We start from the raw sequence: 18,107 nt of genomic DNA on the forward strand, positions 1-18,107 counted from the left end.
TTGCCACTCTGACCTGTCATGTTTACTTTCTGTTTTAGAAGTGATCTGATTGTTTCTTCTGAAGAACCAAAGGTGATACGAGCATCTCTGCAGTCAGTGGAGTTTCTTCCATGCTATGAAGGAGTGGTTTATTTTTTCTCTCCAGTTTTTTAAAGATTTCTTGAATATCTTTTTTGGAAGGACTTTAGTAAAACCAGCAGAAGAAATGGGGGGAATAGACTTGGATCACCATTCTAATAGCTTTCATCACTAGAAAAATCATGCTTCACGTGCGTTACTTAATATGGCTATTTCCAACAAGCTTTTTTTGTTAGTAAATGAATATTTCTGCATTCCTTAAGACACAAGACACTGGAATCTGAAAGTAATGGGCTGATTTGGGTGGTGGGACTGATTCTTTTTTGTTTTTAAAAAAGGTGGGTGTTGGTTTAAAAGGCATAATTGTAAAATTGGCAAAGAATCTTTTACACTTTATGGTTCTAATACTTGAAAAAGAAATGCCTCATTGCTCTACAAGTAGAGTTAATGGGGTGTTTTATTTAAACCTGTTGGTTTAAATGTTATTGCAGAGAACTCTAATTATGGGGGCGAACTATAGGCTTCTGTATCAGGTTCTTGTAAATGTAATTCCTACAGGGACATTCTGTAAATTGAGACGTCACTATGATCTTCTCACATTTTCTCTAAAAACACAAAACAAGAAAGGTTTTAAAATGTGAAAATTTGAAAGCGTATTTTTTTTCATGGACAAGAGGATAACCTATTGTTCTCCTAGATTATGTATTTATGAATTTTGCTCAGTACAGAAATGAATAATTTGATTGAATAAATTAGACAAATGTGGTAAAAAAGATACTGCAAACTTGATTTTTTTAGTTACATTCATGTTCACAATACTATAAAAGATGTGTACGCATATGTGCACACACGTGTGCACACATACAAGGAAATACCTTGTTCTGAGTCCTGTAAATTGCTGCTGTTCCCAATGATGGAAGACTTTTCCTTTGCCTTATCAGACTTTTGAAGACTGTGTGAAACCTGGGATATTTGAGTTTTGGATGATGATGCAGGTTCAGGGATTTTTGGGGTTTGCTCGTTTCAGAGCAAATGGAAAATGGTCATTGTGCTTTTTTATGTAGCGTGTGGTTTTTATAAAGCAGTGCAGTTTGAGTGATAAGAGGAGCGATGCAGGTTGCTTTCTCTTTAGTTTGATGCTGATTTCTACTGTCATTCATTGTTCCATCCCACACTTTTGGTTGCTATTGTGCAGAACTGTAAAATCTTGCACGTTCTTGTGCTTTGCTGAACAATGCTGTTGGAGGCAGAGCTCGCTCTGGGTGTTTGAGTTTGCAGCATCGCCAAAGGCTTGAGGCATTGCTCTCTGAATCAGTGAGAAGATCCTTGGGTAGGGCAAATGAAGGTTCAGGGGCTCTGAGCTCCTGCTAACAGAGAATTTACCATTAAGATTCCTGCCCTTGCCTCTGGTGAGCACTGAGAGGCCTCTAGGAAGCTGTGCAGAAAGTCTGCGCTAGTAGAAGAAATCCTCTGAGACAAAAGCCGAAGAATTTTTGAAGAAATTTCTGCTGCTGCCGAGTGTTCATCTTACAGAGGAGATGGGACAAAAGCAATGGAAATAAAATAAAAGAGACTTCATCTGCCAGAATATTTATGGAAGGGAAAAAACAGCCATTCAGCCAGAGTGCTTTTAATAGTAACTTGTGACACAGTAAAATGAATTGGGTTCCTTTCTTGCTTTCTTTAGTTTTCCATGTACATAGCCACAATATTTTGAAGTGTCCAAAATATGTAGTTTTTCTTTAAAACTATATATAGCATGTAAGTACCAAATAAAACTTGTTTGAAATATTTATTTCTACTTATATTTTCATTTTTCTGGCATAATTGAAGCAAGAGTCAATCTCTGATGGAAAACTCTCCTTGCTACTCATGGTCTGCTTAAAATTTTGCTTCAGATTTTCTCTAATGTCTTTACTAAAAATCAGTACAGAGTCACTTGCAGCAGGAAAGAGAGCAATGAAATAGGCAGCTACATTTAGCTTCAGTTTTAAGTCTTAGGATTCATTTAGGATCAGGTTTAAATTATGTTGATCTTGAGCTATTTAGGATTGGTTATAAATTATGCTGGTCTATTTTTTTGGGAGATTTCAGCACATTTGCTTCACTGCTTTTGGAAAAATGGGCTGGCTTTATTTCTCACATTTACTTTGGTTTTTTGCTTTGATTTTTTTTTTTAGCAGGGCTGGATTAAAAACAGTTTGTCATTACAGTCAATCCAGGTTTGCTTCAAATGAGAGCAAGAATTTCCTGTTTCAGGGGCCTGACATACAATGTAAAACCAAGGGAATTGCGAGTAGGTGTATGAAATTTTTAAAAAGGATTTAATATTGAATTTTTAAATCTTTTGGTTAAGCCTCTTTTAATGCAGGGAAAACAGTTTCTCTTCTGTTGAGTGTTGTTCTTGACAATAAATTGTGGTATAGGAGGAAGGCTAGCTCCTCTGCCTGCTATTGCAACTGGTTGTGTTGTTTGTACCATGAGGGGCAAGGTGGAACTACTCTGTGAGGTAGAAGTAGCAGGTGCAGACAGCTGTTCTGAGGGTTGGGAGCAGCAGTCTTCCCAGCAGAGAGCTGTGTGCTCTGGGAAGGCTCAGCTCCATTCTCCTGTCTCCACAGCACAGCATCAATGCTCATAGGGATGATGCTCTGTGAGTTATTTCAGTACATCACCACTGCTGCATTGCTCACCATTGGCTCTGTTTGCTTCATGTCTTTTATCTCCTCATTCCTGATAAAGAACCCTTTATTATTTGCTTTCTTGCTAAGACCTTGAAATAATGTTTGAGATTAAATACCTAAGAATACAGATACAGGACACATTCTAATATCATTACTTAATATTGTACTGCTTCTTTTTGGAAACTGATCTAAAACCACCCAGGGAGGTGGTTTGCAGTTTGAGAGTTTTTTGTTCCCAGGTGTGTCATTCAGCCAGTCCTCTGTTTTAGAACAGATGTCCACCTGCCCAAAGCTGAGCACGTGGTTTTTCACATGAGATTTCAAACCAGGATTCCTGTCACAGATGAATATTAAAAATGCCAGATTGTTTTATCCAAAGTTTCTGTCTACCCTGCACTTTCATAGGCCTTTTTACTGCACTGAGTGTGGTTTTGGTTGGTTTTACTTTTGTTTGTTTGTTTTTGCTTTGGTTTTTTTTTTGTGTTTTTTTTTTTTTTGGAGGGGAGGGGCATTGTTTTGTTCTGTTTTTTTCCCAAACAGTACCACTGAAAATAACTCTCAGATATTAAAAGAAATAATTATCAAAAATGCCTCCTTCAAGCACTAAAATAAAGTTCAGAGATTTGAGCCACAGTAAAATGGAATATTGAGCTCTTAACTGACAGAATAACTTTTTTAAACTATTTTTTTAATCTCCCTTATATTCCATGTTTGTACCCAGTATCGGCTCTAAAGCTCTATGTGCCCATAAGAGTTATGAGAGGGTCAGAAACACCTCAAAAGACAGTGTGCTGCTTTTGGCTGGGGTTGAGGTAATTTTCTTCACAGTAGCTCGAAGGGGCCGTCTTTGGGTTTGTGCTGAACACAAGGTTGGTAACACAGACATGTTTTAGTTACTGCTCATCAGTGTTTGCACAGAGTCTGCTTCTCACAACACCCCACCTGCCTGGGGTTGCATAAGAAGTCGGGAGGGGACAGCTGGGACAGGTGACCCCAGCTGACCATAGTGACATTCCATACCTTACATTGTCATGCTGGGCATATAAAGCTGGGGGAAAGAAGAAGAAAGGGGGATGTTTGAAGTTAAAGTGTGTCTTCCCAAGTAACCATTACACATGATGGAACCCACTTTTCCTGGAGATGGCTGAACATCTGCTTGCCCATGGGAAGTATATATGTAAGGAAGTAAGTTGAATTTAAACACAAATAGCTTTTTATTGTTCTTTAACTCCATTTAAAATGAAGTATTAATATCAAATATAACAAAAATTCCTAATTTTGCCAAATATTTTCGCTCATCCCTTGTTGCGAGTAGCTTTGGAAATAATTTTAACATTTGCAGAACACAGTTCTGTACTTAAACACATCTCAGCCAAATCATTCATGGTTCCTGCTGTGTTCTGTACTTGCTCTGTGCAACATTTCCTTGCCTTAATATGCCTTTTGCTCTTCTGCTGGAGAGTAGTGCCTATAGTGTGGACAAGGATCAGCTGTAAAGGCTTCACCCATTCGTATTTCTTAAAAATTTCTTGTACTTTGAGAACTGTCCCTCAGCAGTTAGTTTCTGTAGTAATCTGTTTGTAGTTTTCTACCTTTATAGTATAGGTTGATTCAATTATTTTCTAAAGTCCTTGGAGTGTGCTCTGAAATACAGGACATGGAACAGAAACAGAATAAAGATGAATGCAGACCTGCATACTTGAGAGATGCCTCATAATACAGTGCTGTTTTTTTCTGAGGAAACCAAAAACAAACCATGGAAGGTTAACCAAGCATAGCAGGTGTTTTTCAACATGTAGCCATGTCCTCAAGCACACTTAAGCAGCCAGCCAAAGGGTGCAAGGAATTGTGTTTTGACCTGCTCCAATTCTTGTTATCGGGACATCTTTCTTGTATGACAAAACTGCAAGTAGCAGGAAAATTACAGGAACCAAGGCAAAGAGTTGTTTCCTCTGAAAAGTTCAGGCCCTTGGATCTGGTAAGTTTTCATAAACCATTTGGCTTAAATATTAACTGTCTTCATGGCACATAGCTGCCCTAAGGAGCTCTTGAGTTTCTTCTGTTTGTTGACGGACTTGCTCAAGGAGTTTGGCCATTTGGCTTTTTCTGAATGCTAATGAAAAGTCTGGATCTGAGGAGGAATAACAGGTGTTAGGCAACCTGCTGTTTTTCCCTATGCTCTAATGCAGATGCATAGAAAACTTATTTTTCAGGTTAGATCCAGTTGGTTGGTGGTTCTTATTACAGGTAAGGCAGAAAAATACCACACAAAGCACATATAAATTCAGTTTTCATCTCTACAACCATTCAAGATTGCTGCTAAATTCTCCTGATCCAGATGTATAAATCTCAGCTGCCAAATTCAGCCTTATGCAGCAGCTGCCTATCTAGATATAGTAGGGTTTTGGCTCTGGCTCTACATACATAAAGACATGTGCTATATACAGTTATTACCACATTATAACCCTCATAAGTACTCAACTTTTATCCAAAGACAAGAAGACTAACTTAACCCAGCATAATATTAAGTAATAGACTTTGAAGTATGAAGATGTGAGACTTCCCAGCTTTGCTATCAGCTAATCATCCAATTTCCTTATTTGCTTTTATGTTGCATCTAGTGCCAAAAATTCTTATACAGGATAAGAATTTCCTGAAGTCCTGTTTTCCTGCTGTTCTGAGCGCCTTTAGTTTTAAAGCAAACAAACAAAATCCTCCTGCCTTTATTGGGAGATAATCTTAAAGAGCTGCTTAAAAACATGTGAGGTAACAGCTACCCTTGAGATTATTCTGTTTTCTTAAGTGAGCAGAACTAGTCCCTGGAGAAGTTTGCACTGTCAGTGGTTGGACTCAGAGGTGTTTTCCAACCCTAATGATGCTGTGATCTCTGTTACTAAGCAGTGCCTGTTTGCTGCTGATAGGTGCAGGTAGCCTTGGCAGGAAGGACGTACCTGCTCGTAGTCTGCAGAGTGTGGAGATGCCCAGCTGCTGAAAACGGACCTCTTGGTGGGTAAGGAAATTCTTGAGGTAGGCTTGAATCTCTCCAATGTGATACTTCCACAAAAGCATCATTTTTTCTGCATAAATGGGAGAACCACTGGAGATCAATACAAGCCTTTGAAAACACTTTGAAAATTGATTTTTGTAACATTTCAATAATGACTCATCCACCTTTAGCTAAAACCAACATTACTGCAAAGACTGGCAAGGGACTTCCCTGTACTACAGCTTCTGATAATACTGCTGATACTTCAGGTAAATAAAAAATGAGTGGGCTGCTGTGATGGGACTCTGATCCCTGTGCAAGGGGCCTGCTCATTGACAGTGGTTGGCCTGGTAGGTGAAGCTATCCATTAGATGATTATGCTGTTGGATTCTGTTCACTGCCTGAGAGAGAGTCTGCTCTGCCGCAAATCCTCTATGCTAGAAATGAAACAGATTTGCATTTTCCCTTACTGGGGACTCACCACAGATTTTAGTTTTTCTTACATCTAATGTCTAAAATCTAACCATACCTTTCTAGAGAATGTGGCAAGTATCATCTGAACACCTTTTTCTTGCAAGTCTTAAAGGCTCTCAGCTGCATCAGGCAAGTATTTAGGCATAAAACTGTTTTCTACAGGTAAAGATAATGTTCTTTTATTCTCTCATTGAAACTTGAAAATTTGGCGACAGTCTTAAAACCACTTCACTGCTCCTGCTAATTTAGTCTAGAGTTTTATCAGCAGGATTTGCTTCTGTAAGAGTTTTTCTCTTGCTGGTCGAGGAGCAGAGTTAATCTAAAATTTTGGAACACAGCCTCTGCTGTCTGTGGGGGATGCCATCACATGTTATATAGTGAGAAAGAAAGTCAAACAGGAAGATATAGCCTTGTTTGAAGTGACCCTTGTCTGAAACACGTTCTCATCTCTCCCATGGTGAGGAGTATGTTAGTGGTCTCCCACCCTCCTACTGAAGTTGTTTGCAAGGACCTCAGAATTGGCTATGGACCAGCCCTGCAGAATGGTAGTTCTTGAAGAAGGCAAAAACCATGTAAAACAGACCTTTGTCTGTGGTCCACTTTCATCCCTGGAGTTTCTCATGCACTCAAGGACTGTGTTATTTCAAGGGTAACAATAGGCACTTGTACTCTAAAAAATTTGTTGAGACCAAATATGGGGACGATAGAGAAATGTTTAAGGTTCTTCAGTGCCTGACAGTCCTTTGGGAAAAGGCTAATTTCACTCCAGACAGCCAGAAGTCTCTTTCAAAGCACAGTTAATGCTGTGTGAGTTACCGTGACTGATCATGTGCTGGATGATGGAGGCAGCATGAAAGGATAGCTCAGGATGTTCCAGTTGGCCAGCCAGTCTCACCAAGCACTTTGTCAAAGGTTCATCCATCCATTGGACCATGTGTAACATGGCTCCTTCTGGAAGGCAGAAAGATAAGAGAGTAGTCTCTAAATAGGAACCCCAGTGTCAAAGAAATGAAGCTGAGGGGTCTGCCAGAAACTGCGAAATGGTGAATTCTTCATGCAACTGGAGAAGCAAAATAAGTGCTGAACTTGGTAAAAAAGTATGTTTAAGTTGTTAAAAATGGTCACACTCTGAGGTTGTGCTCTCAGTAAAGTAAGGCCATGGATTTGGGTCATATTTTGTTGGCTTTTTGTTCTGCAAAAATGAATCACTTTATGTGCAAGATCCACTCTTGGCCTATTGGGCTCAGTCTGTCCAACAGCTGCTGTGCTCCGCTCGCAAAATTAAATGTGATGTGCTGCCAGCTGCATGGCCATTACACCAGATAAAAGAGATGACAGACAATATCCAGTGCTGGGGCATGTTGGGAAAATTTACACTCGTCCTTTCTGCTATTAAGAGTGCTGTACCTTTCATGAGTGCCAATTTGGTATCTCTCATAAAATCCCTGTGCAAAAGATTTCAGAACTACTTCATATTTTAGTCTTTTATATCAGTTTCTGCAATGATAAACTTATTTCAGCCTGAGAAACTGAGAAATGTTACAAATAGAAATAGGCCATGTACAGCAGTAAAGTTCAGAAAAAAAAATAAAAGAATTTTAAACAGTTGAACAAAAGTGCAGACAATGGAGCCCATGTATCCTGCCAGTGAACTGGATTTTGTTCTTGAAACTTACAACTAAAGAATAAATTTAAAAGGGAAGACTTGGGTTGTGTGTTCAGCTGTGCTCCATCTCCTATTAGAACTAATAAAGGACACGTGCACTTCTCTGATTCAGCCATTCATGGAGGATTGCTGCCATACCTTGCTTTGCTAGCTCAGCAAGGCAGGATGTCACGTAACGAAGGGAGTCTTCCTGAGTGTCAGTCAAAAGCATGGTCTGGAGGAGACCTTCGACACAGCGGCTCTCAGTGATTCTCTGCCACAAGAGAGAGATTCATGTTTAGCACTTCCACCATGGTTTAGTGGTGGTTGGGGGCTTCAGAAGTACTGAGGTGAAACCATCAATAATGGAAATGTCTCCTCCCAGATCTACCACAACCAGGTGAAAATACCTTGGATTGTTCAGAGATCACCTGTACTGAGATACATATTTTATAGACTGAGTTGAAAACAGATAGGAGACTGTGCTGACCAGGACTAAAAGCAAAAAATGAGACCAAGAAATGAGTTCTGAATGAGTCAGCTGGAGGTGACTGGTTGCTAGTGAAGTTGAGTCCTGAAGTCATCAGCTCTCTGGGACGTCCTAACAATGGAAGCTGCTCATGGCTCCCTAAGTGAGCTCAGGTATCTATCAGGGAGTATCTTTTTCTGATACTCATTTTATGCTGCAGTTTTTTTAACTTGCTGTTTAGAGGTTCAAGGTGGATTTCAGACTGCTGTTTTTCAGGCTCCCGCATTCTGTTTCTGGCCTTCTGGCATAAAAACAGCACTGCCTTTTTCCTCTTGTGCCAAGAACTCTTATGTGTTTTAGTGAGCATTCCTTAGAATTGATCCTGGAAACCTGGCTCTCCCACTCATGTCTGTGTATTCACTTATGCAGCGAGAGCTTGATACTCTCTATATTATAAAGCTTTATTGAAGGTGAAGCAGCTCCCAGCTGATAATAGGATAAGGTCACAGAATTTAAGTATTTCAAAAAAAGACCATATTTGTCCAACTTTGAATGATGGTCCATTTTTATTCCTACTGTGGGCCTTGAGTTTAAGGGAACCTAGTTTCCTGCAAAACTCTATGTCACAGCTATTAGAAATTTATATGATTCCTATATTAATGAAAAAACCCATAATTTTCCTTCTGGCTGCTTTAAATCTCTGGAACTGGTAGTAATTGAATCGTGAACAAAGAGGAAAAAAAAAAAGAACTGAGTCTTGAAAAGTGTATACTAGGAAGTGGAACAAAGCAGAAGTGAGGATTTGGTGGGGGTTTTTCCTCAATATTGATTGCTACTGGTGGTACTGTTAGATCAAGGTACTCTAAAAGGCAAGGAGAAAGGAAGTGCATCCGTGCATATGGATTTTGAAGCAAAGTCAGCAAGAGAGATCTTTATAGCATTTTGGCATAGCTAGTATCTTGCCAAAGAGGCAAAATGTAGATCAATAGCTGGGGTTCTGTTTCACAGTGAACAGCAGCTGAAGCATGAGAGCCAGGAAATAAAGACTGAGTTCATAACAGACCTCAGATTTTCCTGAATGATTCCTTTAATCAGTATGAAATGTTTTTGCTAGAAGAGCTTTTTATACCTATGATGTAGTTAAATTAGGTAACCACATCACTCATACCAAAAATTAGATATTTCTTATTTTAATTAGCTTTTTTGTATTGTATTGGGAAAATATGAATGAAACTACCTTTCATTTATGATCCTTTTATTCATACATGCAATTTTGTGTAAAATATATAGCAAGTTGGCATATGTTTAATTACCCTCAGAATTGATTTTTTTTGTACTGCTGATTTAACATAAACACAATGGCAACCTCACAGGGTATAGTTCAGTGACAAACATTGTGTACCTACCTGTCTGTTTTTGGAAAGGCACAGGTTTTTGATGATGCAAGCAGTGTGTCCAACAATCACAGGGTCTGTTTTATGTGCTGCCAGTAATGTCCCCAGGCTCTGCAGTAGCTCAGCACATGCCAGAGTGTCCTGAGAAGAGCAACCAGTATCTCAGTTACATCCAGTATGGACAACACAACTCAGCTTTGCAGTGAGCTATGGAGAAATCAAACTTAGCTCTGCAAGAAGAGCATTACTTTGCTTATTTAAACCAAGGATGTGGCTGGGTCTAGTGCTGCTTCTCTCAAGTATGGTCTGATTGCACTGATTATTGAGCATTTACTATAGAAGGCTGGAGTCTTCAAAGTCATGTAGTTTATTGTTGTTTCCATCAAATGCCTCGCGGGGTCATTGCTAGTCAGGGGAAGGATGTGTGATCCTGACTGGAAGGAGAGGTTGTCAGGGTCACTGTGAAAGGCAGAACTACACGGTGAAGTAGCAGCAGCAGCAGTGTGTCCTTGAGTAGCTCAGCCATTTACCTGGCTACAATAATGGGTTGTATGTTTAGATCAGTTTGTGATCAGGCACCTCTTCAGTAAACACATCCTGAACAACATCTTCTTTACACACACTTCTTTGCTGTGTGATGATATTTTAGAGGTACTTTCCTGGGTATCTCTCTCTGAATGTAGTCTTCCTCCAATTACCATTAATATTACTTGAATCACTTGGCTTGGAACAGACCTTAAAGATCATCTAGTTCCCAACCCTCAGCCATGGGCAGGAACACCTTCCACTAGGCCAGGTTGCTCAGAGCCCCATCTAACCTGGCCTTAAACACTTCCAGGGATGGGGCATCCACAAATCCTATGGCAACATGTTCCAGTGCCTCACCACCCTCATAGTAAGGAATTTTTTCCTAATATCAAATCTAAACCTACTTTCTTTCAGTTCACAGCCATTACTCTTGTCCTGTAGTATCAGATTGGAGTCTGGATTACTGCACAGGTAACAATATGGATTAAGGGGGCACTGCTATGTGCAAGAGAAACCTGACTTCAACAGAGTTGATTTTAGGTCTACAGTTAAAAGCAAAAGATTTCCTCTTGGGAGTGTTTTTTTCATACAGTCTCCTTCCCTTAGGAATTTAGGAGTTTTTTATGCAGTTCTTCTGTTTGTTCACAATGAACTACATTATTTGTACTACTTGGAAACCAAGACACATTAGCAAGGGAGTTCAGTATAAAACAAATCTTTGGTCCTATACACAGCTGCAAAAAATCACATCATTCTGAAACCTGTGAAATATCAGGATCACTAAAGCAGTGTTGAAAGGTGGACGTCTTTAAAAGTTAATCTTTCTTTTCCTTAGGTTAAATTGCAAAAGGGTATCTTATTTTCTTTTAATATCAGCTGACATCTTCACTTAGCTCATTTTAAGACTGTCACAACCAGCAATCCTAAAATAAGACAGGAAAGTAAGTTGAAAGGGCAGTTCTATGCCTAAACACAGGGCATTTAAAGAATCCTATATGCAGATATGACAGTAAATTTTCCTTAGATTTTCTTTAAAGGAAGAAATGATATAGTTTTAGATAATCCAATTAAATTACCACTGATGACTATCTTCTATGCTCTTGGGGCCAAATGTCCTCTTTTCTGTGTAATCTCATCAACTATGATACTCGTTTTTGATTTGCTACAACCTGAGAGGAGGAAATTTTCTATGGATTATAAATGAACTTTCTAATATATAATTACTTCCCTGCCAAGATCTTTTGTTTATTTAGGGCCTACATTAGCAAGTGACAGTACTTGAATTTTGCTGAACTTCTTTTTTTTAGCTGGAATATGGCGGAGATCCAGATTTTGTTTTCTGGCTCAATTCTGCACAGTGCAGGAGAATCATGAGAAAACTGTGAGTAAAAATAGATTGAGTGATTCAGATGGATATTGATCTAACTTCTCCCAAGACCAAAATATTGAAAAAAAAAAAAGGCAAGGAAAAAATATTCCAACAGCAAGTGTGCTTACAGTTGCAATGCTGCACTCATACTCCTTACACAGGGATTTCTTGACAAGGTAAATATTATCCCATTTACCAGTTGCCATCAAGATGGCTAGGCAAAGTTATTTTGTACCTGGTGTGGAGATTCAGTGGCACCATCTGGAATAGACAGACCCTGACTTCCAGGTCTTTTGCTCAAAGGAATTTGACTTAAAAGACTGTTTTCTCACAAAGCCTGTTTCTTTAGTGTTTCAGGGTTGGGCTGTCCTTGGGAAAACTGAATAAAATTCCCTCTGCAAGAGGGAAGTTTTCCAGCCCTTGCTGGGAATCCCTGTCAACAGCCTGACCAGGAGATTGCAAAAAGGGGGCTGAAGCAGGGCAAGGAGCTCCCATGAAGCATTCCTGGGGGTTTGCTTCATGGTAACTAAAGGGCAGACAGATTCTGCCCCGTTGTATCCTGGGTAGTATTTGTAATAATTCAAGCATCACTTGACTTGGTTGTAAAGGTTAGCTTTGTTCAGTGGTTTCTTTTCCAACAGCTGTTCCCATGGAGAAGTCCCTTTTTCAGTCACGGAGAATTCAGCCTGAGTTAGAGAAAAAAACCTTGAAAAGACTTGAAAAGCAGGCCAGAAAAGGCACAGAGATGGGGAGGCAGGATATGAATACAGAGAGGTCAGCCTCTTCTCAGAGTGCCCAGAGCTCGCTCGCACAAAGCAGCAACATTCAGTAGTCAGGGACAGCCATGTTTGCTAACTAAAACAAATTGAGAGATGTGAGATACTTCTCACTGGGGAATAAAGTGAGATGCTTTGCTTTCCAGCCTCCTGGTACTGACCCTTTTTCCCTCATGAAGGATGGGCTGTTTCACCACTGGTGTAGTGAGGCTGAGTTTGCAGTGTCTTTGTTCCCACTGATGCTGACCATGTCTCTTGGTGGCCAGGGATTTGAAACACTGGTAAAGACAAGTTTCAGGACCAGGGAGAAAAGGATTTGTGGGTACTCCTTCCTGGGAGAACAAAAAATGTGAACGATGTTTGGAGATAACAAAAGGAAAACTGAGTGAGGACCATGTTCCAGCATAATGTCTCCTACTGAATAACATATTTACTGTGCAAACAGCCTTCAACTAACTTAATGCATTTCAACTGTAAGCTTGTTGAGAGCAAATTGTTTTGGTTGTATGAGGCAGTTTGACAAGCAATGAGGATGTTCTGTGCTCATGCAGCCACTCTGCCTTGAATAGCTCTGTGCTCTTGTTGCTGCCTTCCCAGGCGTTGAGCTCACCCATTTTCCCATCATGTCCCAGAGGTAGGGAAGGTGCAATTTTGGTTTGCATACAGACAAAGGAACTGTAACACACCAAGATTTCCAAACTCAAAGTAAATTCCCCATCAGGCTGAGTGCACTTCAAGCACAAGAAGCACCTAAGGCCACCTGAAACTATTCAGATCCTGTCACTACTGCTTTAGTAAAGTGGCAATAAAGGTTCTCACATATTTTTGCTCTATATACCCAACCTCTGACTACCTTCAAATGCTGTTCTTAGCTTAAAACAATTACCAAAACCTTTCACATCTATGTTCTTAAGGATGTCTCTAATTACTGTAAAGAAAAGTTTATTTAAAAACAAGAGTAATCTGTCAGTACTTGCCGTAATTTAATTGTAGTCAGACTTCTTCATGTATTTGCTAGTGTTGCACTATTAATGGTGGTTTTTTTACCCTAAACATGGGCAAAAGAATAATTCTGTAACTTAGGACATGAGGATACACAGTCCTGGGGCAAGTCCTAATGCATCAACTAAAGATAGACAAGATTTCAAATTCTCTTAGTCTCTCTTTTTGTTTTGATCCTAAATCAAAATATATCAATATTCTACAAATGCACTTTTGAATAACACTGTCCATGTAGGGAGCAACATATATTTGCTCTTTGTTCTGCACTTATGCACTTTAAGTATGTGCTCTAAATCAATTTCTATGCTTTTCAGTGGGTGGGGAAGCTCTGTAGCCAAGAAATAACTTCCTTGGTTGCCCTCATGATGGCAGTCTCTCATGGTGCTGTGCACGTCCTCCCCCTCGTACATCCATCGGGAGACCTATGGTCTGGGGTCTGAGGGGACTAGAGGGAGCTGCAAGGAGTGCAAGGCAGTATCCACATATCCAACGGCACTGACACCCTTCCCCATCTCCCCCTCTCTCACTGGTGTCTCCTTTGGATCCCACTCAGCACAACAGATGGCTCCTCAGGTAGTTAGTGACAGTGCAGATGCAATAAACAAAGCCTTGTTATTTTGGGTAGGAGAGAGAAGGGTTGGGAAGTCTTCCAGAGTCTCTTGGTCATTCTCAAATTGCATTTCATAGGCTGTTTTGCCATAACAGAATGTTACCCCGAGTGGTGGCTAGAACTAGTCTTTCTCCTCTCTTTTTAGGAAATGACCTCCCATACCTGGTTGGGCGGGTGCTGGGAGAGTATCCAGAGCAGAGCAATGGAGGCACGACGTACATCCTCGCTTCCAGAGGCCAGGAGAGAGCACAGCTTGGGCAGGACATTCTCAGCAACCATCTCGGCCTGGATGTCCACTGGTGTGGGAAAACAAAGGAGGTCAGGGAGGTTCAGAGCACTGCAGGGAGTAATTCAGGCTCTGACTCAAACAGTGGACTGTTGCATCGTATCAGAGGGGACCTCCCCATCTCTGTGCAATGGGGCAATGCCAGATGTTCAGTTATAAAAATAAACCCTCATTTGTTCTGCCTCCTTTTGCTGAGGGATTAATACAAGCTTGATGGCAGAATGTAGGTTTGGGCACCCTCAGTCTGTGTCTGAACCTCAAAAAAAAGGAGTGAGGAGTGACTCCATCACTGGCATAAGGCCAGGTAAGAAAGTGGCAGCTTCTGCTGAACAAACAGAAAGACCTCCCAAGCACCACCTATCTCACGGAGTTATGGTTAGCCAGGAGAGAGCCCAGCCATCCCACTGAGCTGTTATACCCCACTTGCCTCTGCAACCTCAGTGAGTGCACTAAAAGGCAATGCCAGAGCAGTCAGCAGATGGAGAGGCAGATCTAAAAGATCAAGCAGACCGGGTGTTTCAAACACGTCAAGGAGTGGCACAGCACTTCCTTCACTCTCAGCTCCTCTATAATTGTGACTGCTTGAAAATTAAGCACCTCTACATTTTCTAGATTAGTAACTCTACCCTGGAGTCTGGGACTTTAGCACTGAGTGTGCCAGTCCTCTGCCACTGTTTCCTGAATATGTAATAGCAATGAATCTTGGACATTTAATAGGGTTTTTTTGGAGGATGACAAATGCATGGGAGAAAATTACATTTAATGATAGACAGAATCATGCCTTGGAGAAGATAGGTCCCCACTCAATAAGCAATTTTAGGAGACATTCCGTCCTAATTGGGTTTAATGCTTAGGAAACATGGAAAGAAGGAAAGCTTAGCAACTCACTAAGGCTCTGTGCATAAGCACACCTCTTTTGCCTTTCTCACTTCCTCCAGATACTCCCCTTGCTACCTGGGAGCTCTAAAGCAGATTTAGTTAGGATGTGTACTGCACCCTCCTCTTCCCTTAACATCCAGTTAAAGTGTAGAAGATGTCTCTTTGCTTTTGATAGGAAAGGTTCCCAGCCCACTGTGCTCACTCTGAAAGGCAGAGAGAGATAGAAATAGTGTGGTTTCTTTATCTCCAAGTCATTGCTTACCACTGGTAGCCAAATTTCTTAGGCAAACACATGCCTGGCTTGAAACCTGCTTGTGCCAAAGAGGAAAACAAAAAATTTAAAAATGAGAGAGAGGAGAAAAAAGAGCAGTTTCAGTAATGCATGTTCTTGCCTAATGCACACAAAATAAACATGACAACACTAGTCAGCTCTTACATTATCTTGAAGAGTAAATTTTGGCTTTTTTTTTTTCAAAGTTTTGATGAAATTTTTTTCAACCTCCTAGTATCAGTCATCCTCAGTCATTCATGAAGAATGGGGTTCAGATGTTGGCTTTATCTTAGAACATCTGATAAGTTATAAGAAAATGAAGGGAAAGAAATTGTCCCATTTGCTTTGCAGTTTTTTTCACCTCCCTTCTACACAGAATTTCATGTTCCAGCAGGAACTGTGGTTTCTTGAAGTTTCTTTGATGTGGCTTCCAACAAAGCAAAATTTTCAAGATGCCATCCTTGAAGCCATACAATAAAAGTTCTAGCTACCAAAAAGAAAAAAAAAAGTAGCACAACAGATGTGTCAGACAACTTCTGTCACAGACACAATGATCAAAGACAGAGCCTGGACAGGGCACTTCTCACATGATGTTTCAAGTTAATAGCATACAGGCTATCCTAGTCTAAAGGAAGTGTCCAGGGCTGTAGAACAACTTTAATACTTTCCCTTTGCTTTCTTCATATATTGACCTTGTAGAACCCATGTATTTTCTATTACAGGTGCCTTTTCTCATGGGAAAAATGCTGCATAGGTACCTATACAGTAGATGAACAGAATGATATGAAGCTGAAACTGGAAGCCCAACTCTGTAGCTCTACTTGGATGCTAAGTCTTTTCACAAAGAGAAAGCTACAGCTTTACCTTGTCCACAGAAGAGGACAGGAGAGAGATCAGTGTCCGCAGCAGGAATCTGTCACTGGGTCTCAGCAAGGCTTTGTGGTGCTGGACATTGGCTGCCACGTTGCTCAGGGCAGCACAGCTGTAATACTGCAAAGAACCAAGAAAAAACGTACAGAGAAAGGTCAGAGTGGTGACACACTGAAGAGAATACAAATAAATTGGAGAAATGCCCAGATTTAGAACCGATGAAAATAAAATGCTTTTTCATCCTAAGGGTGTTTATAGGGTTGACACAACATGCTGTAGCTGCTACAGCAATCCTACTGGCGAGTGTTGTACATTCATTAGGACCCTGGCTGTTTGGGAACGTGCTCTGCTGCTGCAATGACATTGCTGCTGGCATTTAAGTCATCTGCATCTATTGTATTACATGTTTACATTGATTTACTCAAGCTGGATGTAGCTATTGCCCTAGGATGCCAAGAGATCATTTCCAAAGGATCTAACCATTAACACTAGGGAGGACTACACTTATAAAAGTATCTATTACTAGGGAGGTCTAATTACAAGAAACAGGTTGAGCTACAGAGATGGAAATTCTAAGATGAATCTCAGAGAAATCTAAAAATGTGGAAAGAGTTTGCAGAAAGCAATTCCAGAGGGTCCATCCCTTCAGACATCTAAAAAAATCTGAGTAGAGATAATTAAACTGATGGAGCAAAAAATTCTGTGCTACTCAAAGGACTGAATAAACAAAGTAGCAGAGTGTAAGGATTACAACTCTGATTCATAGTTTATTTATCAGCACACTTTTGCACTAAGACGAGCTCTCTGCTGAGTGTGCAGAATCACAAACAGGTGTTTGTGATAGGCATAAAATAGGATGCTTTACAGATATTTACTCCAACAACAAGAAAAAGACATTTTCAAGTTCTCTTCTCAGAATACTTGGTAACATTGCTTAGAGTGGATGACCAAAGTTAGGATGCAAAAAAACACCCAAACAAAAAAACAAACAAACAAACAAAACAAAAAAAAACCCCAAAAAAACCAAAAAACCCAGAGGAAGAGGATGCAGATAGGAACCCCTATCTGCGTCATGTCTGATGATCTGAAAAACACAAGAAGGTAGCCACGTAACAACCCCATTCATGCATTAATGTGTTCTGGCAGAAGAAGTTTTGCACCATAAACTTTCTCCTGTGCTGTGAGACAAATTGGGTGTTTTAATATATATTATGTGACTGAGCTGAGTTTCACCAAGATGCTCTCCCATGTTTCTTCACGTCACTAGAGAAACCAGATCTCCTCTCCCCCTTTTCATTTCTGCATACTGAGGTTTGTGCTCCCCTTACAGTCATTGTTTTAAAATCTGACCTATTTTAGTCATACCTGTACTTCTGAGTCAGGAGATTCCAGCAGTAAGGCAAGAACTGGTAGGGCTCCTTCCTTGCATAGGACTTGTTGGATTTTCTCTGCCATTAAAAAGAAAAAGTGAAAGTGTCTTCCTCCCTCTCATCTGCAGGCACCATTCAAAAGGGATGTGCAGAGTTCTTTGGTTCTAAAGAGTGCTGATGTTGTCCAAATATATGTCAGTCAGTGTGATTGGAGAGTACATAATTTAGAGCTTGTGTAATGCAGCAGTATGCAGATATTTTAGCAAAAAGACTAGCAGGCTGTCTGATTAAGCTTTTGATGTTTTTATGCCAAAAACTGCTCTGAGAATCTGAATTGCTCAAGAAGCTGAAAAGCCTCAGGCATGATCTTCACTATGATTTCTGTATTTTAAAAACAAATTATTTAAAATATTCAGAAT

General features: G+C 40.2%; 2 protein-coding genes across 10 annotated transcripts in view; one reads left to right on the forward strand and one right to left on the reverse strand.

The window, feature by feature from the left end:
• Positions 1-1,871, forward strand: part of MAP7 (microtubule associated protein 7) — a 110,411-nt gene extending 108,540 nt beyond the window's left edge. For all 8 annotated transcript variants that reach the window (XM_038130965.1, XM_038130961.1, XM_038130962.1 and 5 more), the window contains one exon: positions 39-1,871. In XM_038130965.1, the coding sequence (XP_037986893.1) occupies positions 39-49 (11 nt within the window). In that variant the 3' untranslated portion in view covers positions 50-1,871. The remainder of the gene's footprint in view (positions 1-38) is intronic.
• The window catches only part of LOC119698685 (vacuolar protein 8-like), a 29,064-nt gene continuing 11,384 nt past the window's right edge, over positions 428-18,107 (reverse strand). Inside the window, exons 6-15 of one of the 2 annotated variants that reach the window (XM_038130970.1) lie at positions 17,684-17,766; positions 16,313-16,438; positions 15,440-15,485; positions 14,175-14,308; positions 12,562-12,732; positions 9,740-9,868; positions 8,024-8,138; positions 7,036-7,170; positions 5,711-5,836; positions 428-4,890 (exon numbers count right to left, since the gene is read on the reverse strand). In XM_038130970.1, the coding sequence (XP_037986898.1) occupies positions 4,769-4,890; positions 5,711-5,836; positions 7,036-7,170; positions 8,024-8,138; positions 9,740-9,868; positions 12,562-12,732; positions 14,175-14,308; positions 15,440-15,485; positions 16,313-16,438; positions 17,684-17,766 (1,187 nt within the window). In that variant the 3' untranslated portion in view covers positions 428-4,768. The remainder of the gene's footprint in view (positions 4,891-5,710; positions 5,837-7,035; positions 7,171-8,023; positions 8,139-9,739; positions 9,869-12,561; positions 12,733-14,174; positions 14,309-15,439; positions 15,486-16,312; positions 16,439-17,683; positions 17,767-18,107) is intronic. The other variant, XM_038130971.1, reaches the window with a different exon arrangement.

This window comes from Motacilla alba, chromosome 3, assembly GCF_015832195.1.
Source record: "Motacilla alba alba isolate MOTALB_02 chromosome 3, Motacilla_alba_V1.0_pri, whole genome shotgun sequence".
Classification (NCBI taxonomy): Eukaryota; Metazoa; Chordata; class Aves; order Passeriformes; family Motacillidae; genus Motacilla; species Motacilla alba.